The 14,207-nt window shown below is 32.5% G+C and overlaps 1 protein-coding gene and 1 long non-coding RNA gene across 4 annotated transcripts; both read left to right on the top strand.

Moving 5' to 3' along the window:
• Positions 1-1,365: 1,365 nt before the first annotated feature.
• On the top strand, positions 1,366-13,812 carry zgc:85789. Its single transcript, NM_212616.1, has 8 exons — positions 1,366-1,445; positions 2,772-2,870; positions 3,421-3,494; positions 3,581-3,682; positions 10,810-10,986; positions 12,679-12,828; positions 13,047-13,163; positions 13,273-13,812. Exons 1-8 carry the CDS (start codon positions 1,379-1,381, stop codon positions 13,444-13,446), a joined length of 960 nt encoding a protein of 319 aa, NP_997781.1. The 5' UTR covers positions 1,366-1,378; the 3' UTR covers positions 13,447-13,812.
• LOC141385651 (uncharacterized) lies at positions 4,065-6,739 on the top strand. 3 transcript variants are annotated; one of them, XR_012406448.1, is made up of 6 exons: positions 4,065-4,109; positions 4,671-4,743; positions 5,702-5,835; positions 5,962-6,119; positions 6,233-6,328; positions 6,500-6,739. It is a non-coding gene; the product is annotated as an uncharacterized lncRNA (long non-coding RNA). The 3 variants fall into 3 exon arrangements; XR_012406449.1 differs by lacking the exon at positions 4,671-4,743; XR_012406447.1 differs by lacking the exon at positions 4,065-4,109 and having other exon boundaries at positions 4,445-4,743.
• Positions 13,813-14,207: the final 395 nt, after the last annotated feature.

The raw sequence follows: 14,207 nt of genomic DNA, 5'->3' as shown, positions 1-14,207 counted from the left end.
TAACTACATTTGTGCAGATGTAACACAAAGAGTTAAATATTTTTTAACATATTTTCCATTTCTTTACAATCTAACTCCCACATCAAAAACAATAAATTAATTAATTGTCTTAAAATCAAAAAGGTTTTGTAGGCTGAGAAGACAAGCCAATATATTCCTGTCCAAAATCTTTCTACAAAATTGCATTCTAAAAATAAATGCGCTGTTGTTTTCAGGTTAGAATTACAGACTATGCATTGCGAAGAATTGTTTATATTAAATTAAGAAGAAGCACTAGTTTAGCACAAAATGAAAATATACCTAAAATTTACTCTTTTTTTTCTGCTGATCCAAAAAAGTTATTTTTTTACATACTTTGGTAGCCACATCCACAGTAGGATACAATATGCCTACTTATAGTCTACTATGAAAATCAACGGTTTCACGTTTCCTGAAAATGTATATTTTTAAGCATAAATATACATAATAAATTTGTATAAGTGGCCCCCAAGAGACAGAGACTCTATTTATTTATTTATTTGTTTGTTTATTTATTTGATTGCATGTATATCATTTATATAGTTTTTTTTATAATAATAATAATAATAATAATAATAATAATAATAATAATATAATATATATATATATATATATATATATATATATATATATATATATATATATATATATATATATATATATATATATATATATAGCAAATCTTACTATAGGATATTCCCATTTTAGAAAGAAATGAGAGAAAGGAGAGGAAAAAAACAAATTAAGAACAAGAGCGGGTTTACACAACAACAACAATTACCATGTGAAACTTACCTAATAATATCAAAAGATTTAACATAAACACGAGATTCTTATCTATATCTTTTTTGTCTTATGAAATATGACGTTTCTTTTCTTTATATTAATTCTATGACCACTCAGTAAATTAAATATACATTAAATGAAACCAGAAATGTTTAACATACACACATTAAAACAAACAAACAAAGGCATAACAATGTCAACATCCATTCCGCAAAAAACACAAGAATTAGAAAAATCTACTTTTCTTATATCTACTGAGAACTGGTCGGTTGTATATATATTTTTAATAGTTTTGAAGTAGATTTCACTGATTTTATTAATAATCTGAAAATAAAATGAAATAAGCCCTGAGCAAGGAGGAGCTACAGGGGACGGGTTTACGGGTTTTCTGATGACCAATCGCAGCATTTCCAAGAGTTCGCCTTTGTTTTCTGAATGGCTAGTTGCGAAGATGCCCCGCCCCTCTGGTAAGCGGAAAGAAAAACCCAATCTCATCATGTGATCTGTCTGGATCCAGCATGCGTAAACCTGAGAGATCGCTCTGACAGATCAATAAACACACGCAGGGAGAAGGATGGATAACTCTGGCAAGACCGAAAAATTCCAGCTGCATGTTCCTAATCTCGAGGAGCTCTGTCAGGGTAATCATTCTATTTCGTTTTTAATTGTTGCATTACTACGGAAATTGCATGTAACGCGAGTGTATATTTAGTAAAAACGCGAATGACAAAAAGTCCAAAGTCCATGAAACTATTTTAACCGTTCTTTTAATCTCGATGAACATTAACAATGTCGATTAACATATAAAAACAATGTATACAGTAGTATGATTAATAACTGTACTGTTACAGTAAATTATATTGAAAGAAATCAAGGGTTAAGCATTTTCTGCACTCTCAGATGTACAACCACTGTGTGTGTGTGTGTGTGTGTGTGAGAATCTTGTCTTGAATCTTCTTGAACCATACTTCAAGAAAATTAATTATCATATTTAAATAAAAAAAAATACAAATGCTAGTTTTAAATAATTTTTGCCACTATCCTTTAAATTTCTTGTTTTACTATTTTTGTCACCAATTTAAGCTGTATAGAAGTGTCACTTTAAGCTGTATAGAAGTGTCTTGAAAACTATCGACTCAAATATTATTTTCTGTCATCATGGCAAAGATAAAATAAATCAGTTATTAGAAATGAGTTATTAAAACTATTATGTTCAAAAATGTGTTGAAAAAATCTGCTCTCCGTATTGGGCAAAAAACTAAACGGGGACGGATAATTCAGGGGAGCTAAAAATTCAACTTCAACTGTATATGTATTCTGCAGAATGATTGCGGAAAATATTTTAATCAGAATTTTAATATTTAATTTGAACATAGACAAATACTTTTTTTTTACATTTAATATTTTTTGTGATATTAATTTAATTTTCAGACAAACATGCCAATTAATGAGCAGCAATTGCAACACTAATTTAAAATATATGTTGTAAAATGAGTGGTTTTGCTAATAAATGATTAATATTTATAACACAATACAATGTTTATACCAGGCCATAACACAATACAATACCAAACTAATTTTAAAATGAATAAATGAGATAAAATGATCTTTTTTTATTATTATTATTTCACAATTTTTCATGGTGCAGGCTGCAGCGCCGCCATATTTGTGATTTAAGTTGTTTGGCCAAGTTACTATTACTGCTACTGCAATAACTTGTGTTATAAATCACTTTGTATCACAGTGCATTCAGGCCTATTGATGTCACTATAAAGACCATGTGTATTTTTTTGGAATAAGAAAAGAACAACCAGCTGTATAACAATTTTATCAAATGTATTTCTAACTTACCCTAGCAATAATGCTTTTACAATAATCTGTTTAATCATTTACTGAGCTTCCACTGGGCACACATTTCTTCATTGTAATTTATCTATTTGTTGTGCATGTGTTTGTGTGCGTTACAGTGCTGGAATCAGGACTCAACAAGAATTTTTCAGATGTAAAAGTTTCTGTCACTGACTGTCCAGATCTTACACAGCAGCCTTTTGGGTTTCCCGTCAAAGGTAAGTACAGACAGGGGCGGACTGGCCATTTCAGACATTTCCCGGTGGACTGATGGTCAATCTTTAATCAGGCCTGCCCCACAACCACCACCCCCAACCCCCCCTCATGTCACAGTCTGCTACTGATTACAGATGTACAGTCCACATACAGTCGAAGTGAACGTTATTAGCCGTCCTGTGAATTATTTGTTTTATTTCAGCAAAAATAAAAGACCATGTTACCATTTTAAGATCAATATTATTAGCCCCCTTAAGCAATTATTTTTTCAGATTGTCCACAGAACAAACCATCTTTTAACAATGACTTAATTAACCTAGTTAAGCCTTTAAATGTCACTTTAAGCTGAATACTAGTATCTTAACATAGTAAAATATTATGTACTGTCATCATGCAAAGATAAAAGAAGTCAGTTATTAGAAATGAGTTATTAAAACTAATATGTTTAGAAATGTGTTGAAAAATATATGTGTTGAGGCTAATAATTCAGACTTCAACTGTATGTCAGGATGTTACAGGCTTTCTGAGCATCACTGGTTTCTGTTTTATTAGGTCTGTGCGGCAAGCCTCGTATTACTGATGTAGGAGGTGTACCTAATCTGATTCCTCTGGTCAAACTGGACAAGGTGCATTTAATAAAGCTTAAATATATTAGTCAGAAGCAAACACATTTGCACAACTAACCCTGGATTTTTTTTTCCTCCCCTGTAAGGTGTACAACATGAACAGTGTATCTAAGGAGGTGGAGCTGCCTGGTGCATTTATTCTTGGTGCCGGTGCCATCTCTTTCAAAACTGCTGGAATAAATGGAGAGGTTTGTATAGCTGCACATATTCTAAACCAGGGGTGTCCAAACTTTTTGGGCCGAGGGCCAGATGCAAAAAAAAAAAAAAAAAAACGTTGTCCCGGGCCAAATTTTACATACACTGTAAACCCTAATGCTGTAACTAATTAATTGAATTGAGTTCTATTAACTTAAATCATTAAAATTCGTTTATCTTAATTAACCTTGATGAGTATTTAGAACTTTTTCTTATTTTTGAGTTTGAAAAAATTTAATCTTTCAAGTAAGGTGAACAATTCTGCTGGGTTTAATTTATACAAAATGTCTCTTTAAAGTTTCATTAACTCAAAATCTGTCAGCCCAGTGATTTTGCGTCTGACGTCATCCAGGTTCACGTACGTGCTCATGCTTCATTCGTTTTTTTCAAGATGGCGGATCGGCCTCGCTTCACACTACAGTAAGTAAAATATTTACAAATCCAAGAAATATTAAATGTATGTTTTAATTAATATAATCACAGTAACAGTTCAATGTAATGTAGAGTTAATCAGGGTGCGTTTACATGTCGTACATTACAGAAAACATATTTAGCCTCACTCGTTGCTAACTAACGTTAACATTGCTGTTTAAAAAGTTAGAATCAGTGCAACGTTAGCGTTAGTTGTTACGTGTTAACTCTGAATTTTAACAGAGTGTGATAAAGACAAAAATATTTAAAATCGGCAGATTACATTTTTCAAAAAAATTTAAATCTTGGCGCGAGTATGCCATTTCTCAGCCTGTGCTGAAGTTGTCATGGAGACGCGCGCTCTCACAACCGCATGTCATGGCGCTGCGCTGAACTCCATCCAGTGTGTGAATGTGGTATTATCTTTGCAATCTGTAGGCACTTCGGAAACGAAAGGCGCAAGAAACATAACGTTAATCATAACTCAAATGATCTCCGCCTAAACACTTAACGGTATTTTCTGATGACGCGCAAAAACGTAGTCTCAAAACTTAACTCTGTCACACGCAGCTTGTTGCTTGCTGATCCATGTATGAGGATAGCCTGACGGAGAACATTTAAGCTGCGCTCCTCACCTGAGCAGGTACAGAGCAGAGCTTCAATTTACACTACCACATTGAGATAAAGTTGGTTTTATATTCATACATTCATTTAGTAACAACTTGTGACTCGCTCCATAAATTGTTTACCATGGTACTTTGTCTATTCGTTCTGAAATCACATGCAAGTATGACATGAAAACAACATTACACTAAATGCATTTTTTGTTTTGACTGAACAATGTTGTACTTTGAAAGTCATTGGCTGCTAATATGATTTCACCATTAAGAATATGCAAAATTTACCTTTCTGAAATTATATTATTAAGGAGAAAGTCTGAATGTGTAAATATAAAACTAACTTTGCCTCAATCACCAGCACTGATCAACACTTAATATTTCCTCGCGCTTAAGACGACATCTCTGCATATCAATGATTACCTGATTAATGCGATCAGTTAAATGAGTTTAAATGTCATTTAGGTCAAATGTATTTTAAAGGTATGATAAAAGTTTTTTTTTTTTTCAATCTATTTTTTAAAATGTTTACTCTGGAGAGAATATAAACAGCCTAAAAAACAAAGTATGCATATCTATAACACATTAATACAAAATTATGTTATTAAATAAAATAATAACAAAACAAAATATTCAAGACGTGGTAAACAAGACATAGTTTTCTGATGTGCAAATTTTGTAGCTTAAAATATATTTATATCTTAAAAATATAAATATTTTAGTCTATATATTTTTACATCATTAGACAATAAGGTAAGTTTTGTTATTTCTAGCTTTTAAAATCAGGCCTTAAATTTCTTTGTCGTCCTATTCAGTTTTAGAAATTTCAATACTGTTTAAATTAAATCTGTGTTCATCAAATCAAAGCAACTAACATGATAATCAGCTCTATTGCTAACCGTTTTGGAGGTTAACGTTAGACATCATGCAATTGTACTACTTCCACTCTCAGCTAAATGACACTGTGACTTTGTGTACTTACAGAATTGAAGGTCGGGTGTTGCTGACTACAGATAGGAACTACAAGGAAAGTGAAACTTCAGCTAGACCTTGAGTTCAGTTTACAACGTGAAGATCCTGCTTTCAACATCTGATCAACACCTGATTTTTTATCTGAGGTAAAAAATAGATAAGTAAATGAAACATAATAATAATATTAATAAATTTTTTTCTAGAATTCTATATATTTTGTGGTGTGGGTTTGTTTTATGAAATTCTCTCTTGTTTCTTTTTGCTGTTTGCAGAGTACCAACATGTTACAAATGAGAATTTTCCCCACAAATTCTTTGCACAACTGGACCACCACCTATTTCATTTGATGACAATTTCAAGGCAAACAGCATCCAAAACTGGCAAGACAGCAGATACCCTGGCTAATCTTTTAAAGGCTTATGATGAGCAGGTATGTTTGGGGTCACGTGTTAAAGTATACATTAAAATATAATTTGAATTTTTATTTTTTTTTTAAATTGATTTAAAATCATTTATTCATCATTTATTATACTTGATTTCCAGGAACTGCATGATGTCAGTTCATGACGGACTACTCTTATCAGAGGTCTTTTGGTCTTGCTGCGTGAGCGTGACTTAAGATTCTTTAGGAACACCCTGGTAAGACTTCATTCATTCTTTTCACAATTAGGCATGGTTAATAAAAAGATGAAAGTTTTGAAAACTTTTACTTAACATATTTGTAATCACGGATAGTTGATGAATCATATAATATTGGCTCAGTCATTTTGATACTGTCCTTACATTAATATCCTTGAATTATATTTTTAGATTGATAATCCTGCTGACTGAAGATGCTTTATTGGCCCTGCATTCACTGAGGGTCTCTGTTGTCCTGAAGAATGAATTGGACACCACCCACAGCACACTTCCAGACCTTTCTTGTCTTGTATGGATTAATGTATGTTCTTCACATAATATATAGTAAAGGACTTTGAACTTGTGCAAAAAGTTTTGCTTGGCATGGATGATGGAAAATAAAAAGTCTCGTAGCATGGAAACCTTAAAGAATGAGTTGATTGTTTTTTTTTTTTACTTAATAAAGACTGTCTCTGGGGTAGTAACTTCAAAACATTTATTTACCTTTAATTCGTAAGGGTGCATTTTATTATATATAGGGATAGTTTGTCCAAATGTAAAATTCTGTCATTTACTAACTCTTCACTTGTCCCAAACCTGCTTGAATTTCTTGCTTCTGTTGAACACAAAAGTTAAGTAAAGCTGACAACCTGTAACCACTGACTTTCTAATAGGAAAACAAATACTGTGGAAATCGGTGGTTACAGGTCTCAGCTTTTTTTTTTTTTGGTCAAAAATAACCTTTTAAGTGTTCAACAGAAGAAAGAAACTTAAACAGGTTTGGAATAAGTAAATGACAGAATCATAGTTCAACCAAGACTGAATATATATATATATATATATATATATATATATATATATATATATATATATATATATATATATATATATATATATATATATATATATATGCTCTCCGTCAAACAGAAATTGGGGGAAAAAATAAATGGGGGCGAATAATTCTGACTTCAACTATATATATATATATATATATATATATATATATATATATATATATATATACAGTTTCTGTGTAGTTTACACTAAACGAGTCACTTCACAGAATGTGCACTTATTATTTTTTTAACGAATGCCTTATTTTATTTGTGAAACTGACGATGGAGAAGTTAATTTTAAAAAATGCTATCAAAATGTATGAGCTGGGTGACTAAGTATTTAAAGTTTGGAAAAATTAAAACAATTAAGTTAATTGGTATTAAAATGTATGAGCTGGGTGACTAAGTATTTAAAGTTTGGAAAAATTAAAACAATTAAGTTAATTGGTATTAAAATGTATGAGCTGGGTGACTAAGTATTTAAAGTTTGGAAAAATTAAAACAATTAAGTTAATTGGTATTAAAATGTATGAGCTGGGTGACTAAGTATTTAAAGTTTGGAAAAATTAAAACAATTAAGTTAATTGGTATTAAAATGTATGAGCTGGGTGACTAAGTATTTAAAGTTTGGAAAAATTAAAACAATTAAGTTAATTGGTATTAAAATGTATGAGCTGGGTGACTAAGTATTTAAAGTTTGGAAAAATTAAAACAATTAAGTTAATTGGTATTAAAATGTATGAGCTGGGTGACTAAGTATTTAAAGTTTGGAAAAATTAAAACAATTAAGTTAATTGCAATTAAAACGTATAAGCTGAGTAACTTGGGTATTTTAAGTTAGGTGAAGTGTCTTGCATGAGTACAACAAACTCAAAACTTAATGTTTCTGTTTACTTAAAATAGATAATTTCATAACTTAAAAAATTTGACGTAACTGATTACCTCAAATTTTTTGAGTTTTGTCAACTTATTCGGGATTACAGTGTACATCACACAGACAGGCATATATATATATATATATATATATATATATATATATATATATATATATATATATATATATATATATATATATATATATAGAGTCAGAATTGTTAGCCCCCCTAAATTATTAGCCCCCCTGTTTATTTTTTCCCCAATTTCTGTTTAACGGAGAGAAGATTTTTTTTCCACACATTTCTAAACATATTAGTTTTAGTAACTCATTTCTAATAACTGATTTATTTTATCTTTGCCATGATGACAGTAAATAATATTTGACTAGATATTTTTCAAGACACTTCTATATAGCTTAAAGTGACATTTAAAGGCTTAACTAGGTTAATTAGGTAATAATAAGGTAATTAGGCAAGTTATTTTATAACAATGGTTTGTTCTGAAGACCTAAGGGGCTAATAATTTTGACCTTAAAATGGTTCATAAAAAAATAAAAATGCTTGTATTCTAGCCGAAATAAAACAAATAAGTCTTTCTCCAGAAGAAAAAATATTATCAGACATATTGTGAAAATGTCTTTGCTCTGTTAAACATCATTTGGGAAATATTTAAAAAAGAAGAAATAAATCAAAAAGGGGCTAATAATTCTGACTTCAACTGTGTGTAGATAGATAGATAGATAGATAGATAGATAGATAGATAGATAGATAGATAGATAGATAGATAGATAGATAGATATGATTGATCATAACAAGAGCTGCTGCTTAATTGAATTCATGTGATAGAGACACCCGTTGGTTATTTATTGAATTACATTCATTTTTGTATATCGGGCAAGATTCTATTGATATTTAAAAAAAGCCTTGCGGGCAACCACAAAACTGATTGCGGGCCGCAGATGGCCTGCAGGCCGTAGTTTGGACACCCCTGTTCTAAACCATTGAAATGTTGTTCTGTAATTAAATATTTAGTGTTGTGTAAAAACTTTCCATGTCCAAAACCATTACGTCCGGAAATGGGGGGGGGGAAAGAGCAGTATGTGACTTGTCAGGAAAAAAATAAATCTAAAATAGTATGTCTTGAAAGTTGGCTCCACCCACTGTGGGAGGAGCTCTGTAAAAGCTTTTTATAGTACAAGTGAAATTTCTGCCATCAAACTATGCGCACACAGGCTGATAGGTTAATCTAATCTGCTCCTGCGTCATTAACTACATGGCACAGGATATTGGTTGTCTCGGCAGCCAATGAGCTTGCTCCTCATCAGTTTAAATGCTCTGCGTCCTTTTACGCTGTTTAAGCTGCAACACGTTTTCAGAGACCCTCCTCCACCACAGCTCCACCTGTGTTTAGATCAGCTATGGTAGTTACATATGTATTATGTTTGCAGCAGCAGGGTGTTATATTCTTAGACGGCATGTCTGTGTATATACTGGCAGTAGCAGGTCTCGGTACTTGCTCTGCCATAATTATCAAAGATGCAGTAGCGTAGCAGATCTATACTGCCAGGACCAAATACATCAACATTTTCATATATAGTTTCATACATTTCATATATAGCAAGAAGGTCGCTGGTTCAAGTCTCGGCTGGATCAGTTGGCGTTTCTGTGTGGGGTTTGCATGTTCTCCCTGCGTTCGCGTGAGTGAATGCAAGAGGTTATGGGCTCCCCAGAAATGGGTTGCAGCTGGAAGGGCATCTGCTGCGTATGTACTGGATAAGTTGGCGGTTCATTCTGCTGTTGCGACCCTGGATTAATAAAGGGACTGAGCTGAAAAGAAAATGAATGAATGAATGAATATTCATTACCATACTAAATCCCAAGACTGTTCATGACAGAATTTCTATTGTGACAGTGTTTGATTTTAAAATTATTTTTGCAGGATTCATTTTTAGCTATCAAATGGTATTACACTTAGCATGATTGTTGAAAAGGCAATTAAAATGAGCTTGAAGCAGCTTAAAATAATGACATATAAAAAAAAAAATGAAGTTTGATTCTGCTTAATGCTAACGCCCATATAAGAGTAAGGTTTAGATATCTTCTTTTGAAAATTATACTGAAACTTGTGTCAGACTTGTGCCAGCTAGCAAAATATAAACAAAAAGAAACATACTTAACCAAATTTTTAAAGTCCATGTGAAATCACTCACTCCATTATCCTTCTCTAATTTCTGAGTCTCGGACATTGAAAGGAAGCCTATACCAGAGTTTTTGAAGCCATATATGAAAACGCTCGACCTCCTTTAGTGGACTTTGCTATTCTGGGTACTACCAGAAGCCCTGAGTTTAAAATGACACTAACTAATTGAAAGAGGGAAATGAGAAGATGACATATCGGAGGACTTCTCTTTAAGAGAACAATAGCTTGAGCTTTTTGCATTGTATTTGCATTGTATTTGTATTTCCTACGATTTGTGTTGAACAGAAGAAAGACACTTGTAAAGGTATATAGCCACTTGAGGGTGAGTAAATAGTAAGTAAATATTAATTTTTGAGTGAACTTTTCCTTGAACCCTTTTGTGGCTTACGGTTTTGCAACAACTTTATGTGCTTTTGGAAGCTTTAAAAAGAAAAACACTATTATACAGCATTGAAGAGCCGGGATAAAAAAACCTGCTTGAGACAGGTTATTAAATTTAGAGTAATTTGTATTTTTGGGTGAGCTATTCTTTTAAATACTTTGTTGGTTCATTACCATTTAAAAAAAAAAAACAGTTCCTTTTTCTTCTAGTTAATGCCGCTGGTGCTGACTGAAGCTGAGGGGAGATCTGCGGTGAATGCCAGTTATTTTTCCTCCATCAACCCAGAAGATGGAAAATGTCTGCAAGAGAAATACAGCGACAGGTTTGATGACTGTGACTTTGGGCTTCTCGCAAACCTCTATGCATGTGAGGGCAAACCTGGAAAGGTAGGAACAATGGAGACTTTGCTTTTCATATCTCACTGACACAGTTTTTATAGAGTTGCAGCTTTATACGTGGAATATTTACATTGATAATGGTCATAAACGATTATCACAAGTGAGTTAGTAACAAATACAGAAGCCAAAAGACCTATTACGTATTGTTTGAATATTCACATTTGTATTTTTTTATATATAGTGTTCAGCATAAATAAAGTACAGACCCTTATGAAAATGAAAAATTTTATCCATTACTGAATATATGCAATAATCTTTGGTGCATTTAAACAAAACAAACGGTTGTATTAAACAGTTAAATTCATTAATAATAATAATAATAATTATAATAATAACAACAATAATAATCCCTTACATTCATATAGCGCTTTTCTGGATACTCAAAGCGCTTTACATATTTTTTTGGGGAAACTCCTTATCCACCACCAGTGAGCAACATCCACCTGGATGACACAATGGCAGCCATATTGCGCCAGACCACACACCTGCTGTTTGGCGTAGAGGAGACAGAGTGGTGAAGCCGATTATAATATGGAGATGGTTAGGCAGCTTTTTCGAAGGACATCCTGGCATTTTTAACAACCACAGAGAGTCAGGACCTCGGTTTAATGTCTCATCCAAAAGAAAGCGCTCACTGAGCAGTATAGAGTCCCCATCAATATACTGGGGCGCTAGGGCCCACACAGACTGCAGGTTGAGCACCCCCCGCTGGTCTCACTAACAGTACTTCCGGCAGCAATCTACCTTTCCCAGCTTGGCTTCAGTGGGCGACCATGTGAGAGTTGCAGAGAGCTAGCTGCTGGCTAGTTGGTCACCTAACATCTTCAGCAATAGAAAGATAAGACATTTAAACTCAAATGAATTGTTGCAAAAAAAAATTCTGTGCTTAATTATTCTTTTTATTTTTTAGATTAGCCATTTTTGGCTTTGATACTGACTAATCTAATGTATGCACAAATGTGTTATTAAATATTAATTTAAATCGAGATCTGTGAGGGATTTACTCATTTATACTGAATATTTATTATTTTTCTTGAATATTTATTTCCTTGTATTTATTTTTTTGCATACAGTGCTCAGCATTTATAAGTACACCCCTTACAAATCTCTCTTTTAAATTCATATTCTTAATAGTAAAATTAACAATATTATATTTGTGCATATAAATTAGATTAGTCAGTACTGAAACCAAATCTGGAACTTATCTAACAAAATCACTTACGATAACGGTCTAAAAATGAGGACACCTAAATTAATATGTAATAGAAAAATATTAAATACAAATTTAAAAAGAGAAAAAGTCTAAAGAAGCAAAGAAATTGAAAATTTGTAGGTTGTAATATTGTAATATTTTGCTATATTTTGCTTGAATTTAATTATATTATCTTTCAATTTCTAAATATGTTTGGTGACTAAAATATTATTTTAATTAATATATCTTTAATAAATCTGTTTTGTTTAAATGCACCAAAATACATTGCCTATATTCACTGAGAAATGGATAAAAGTATTCGTTTTCAAAATGGGGTGTACTCATTTATACTGAGCACTGTATTTATTTTATTGTATATTTAATATTTTTTGCCCCTGTGATGGGAAACCTAACTGCAATAATCTAGTCTTGTGTGTCACATAACCCTTCAGAAATCATTCTAATATATTTGACAATACCTATTGCAGGTGATTGAGGTGAAAGCCTGCAGAAGGACCGGAGAGGACAGTCTCGTGAGCTGCATGAGAAAGACCATGGCAGAGCATTACGGAGAGAAGAGCGTGGCACTGGGAGGAACGTTCATTATACAAAAGGGGAAGGCAAAAATCCACATCATGGTAATTAAATAGGAATTAATGGAAAATAAACACCTGTTGAGTGTCACGAGTATTAGCTGGAGTACCCACCAGACTCACTAGAGGACACTCCAGGTATATCCACCAGCCCTTCACTAGCCCTTCTGACTATACATCCCATCATGCATTGCACAGATTCAGACTCTGACTACCATCTACAGCTGTTATTCCCATCGACTTACATCTGTTTTCTTTTAAAGCCACGTGAGTTCTCTGTCTGCCCTCTAAACACCGACGAGGATGTCAATAACTGGCTTAGGCATTTTGAAGTCAGCGCACCACTGATCTTTCAAACCGTCATGATATCCAGAGACCCGGTGAGTACCGACCCATCCACCATATCTTACCTTAGTTCAACAGACAATTTTATTCTATATCTGTACTAAATGTTTAATATGAGCTCATTGTATTGTGGTGAATTGACAGGGTCTTGACCTGAGAGTGGAGCACACGCATGGCTTCAGCCACCATGGTGAGGGGGGCCATTACTACACGGACACCACCCCAAACACTGTGGAGTATCTGGGATACTTCCTGCCTGCTGAGACTGTCTACCGCATCGACCGACCCACTGAGACACACAATGTTGGCAGAGACTAAAACATTCAGAGTTCTGTTTTTAAATACAGTAAAAACGTTCAAAATGCTGATAATTCATGTTGATCTTTTTTTTATGGGACCATACAGTATATTCATAAAAAGAAAATAACTGTAAACTTAAATTCGTAATCGAATATATTGATCACTACTTGATATTCAAGTCCTTTCAGTTAGCTTAATTTCAGAGGAATTTGATTGTATTGTTCCTAAATGTTAACTTTGACCACTACAAGACGACAGTGCTTCGTATAAATACCCCTATTTAAAAATTTATATTTTATGCATTTCTCTGAGAATGTAGACAATATTTTTGCTGCATTTGAACTACTTTTTTAATTATTAAACAGTTACATCCTTTAAAATAAACGTTTGGTCACCGAACCTTCCTAACTTTAGAAAAAGAAAGATTTTGAAAAACCTTTTTGATTCACTTTGAATGTTGACTACTGTGTGTGTGTGTGTGTATGTATATATATATGTATGTATGTGTGTGTATGTATATATATATATGTATGTATGTGTATGTATGCCTTACTGTTGGAAAGAATTAGTCAGGAGGAAAGAATTTGTCATGTTTAAGTTTACTTTATTACAGCATATTTTAATTTCAGTTAAAATGTCATTTAATTTTAATCCACAAAAAATAATATATATATATTTTTTATATAATGATTAATTTAATATATAATTGTGTGTGCATATATATATATATATGCATATATATATATATATATATATAAATATATATATATATATATATA

This window comes from Danio rerio, chromosome 5, assembly GCF_049306965.1.
Source record: "Danio rerio strain Tuebingen ecotype United States chromosome 5, GRCz12tu, whole genome shotgun sequence".
NCBI lineage: Eukaryota > Metazoa > Chordata > Actinopteri > Cypriniformes > Danionidae > Danio > Danio rerio.
This window is presented reverse-complemented; position numbering and strand designations above follow the sequence as displayed.

What these genes read in the sequence shown, in the direction of transcription:
- zgc:85789 (NM_212616.1), top strand. Translation starts at nt 1,379, where the DNA reads ATGGATAACTCTGGCAAGACCGAAAAATTCCAGCTGCATGTTCCTAAT. An exon ending in TCTCGAGGAGCTCTGTCAGG is followed by an intron (nt 1,446 to 2,771) that starts GTAATCATTCTA and finishes TGTGCGTTACAG; the next exon opens with TGCTGGAATCAGGACTCAAC. An exon ending in GTGAGGGCAAACCTGGAAAG is followed by an intron (nt 10,987 to 12,678) that starts GTAGGAACAATG and finishes TACCTATTGCAG; the next exon opens with GTGATTGAGGTGAAAGCCTG.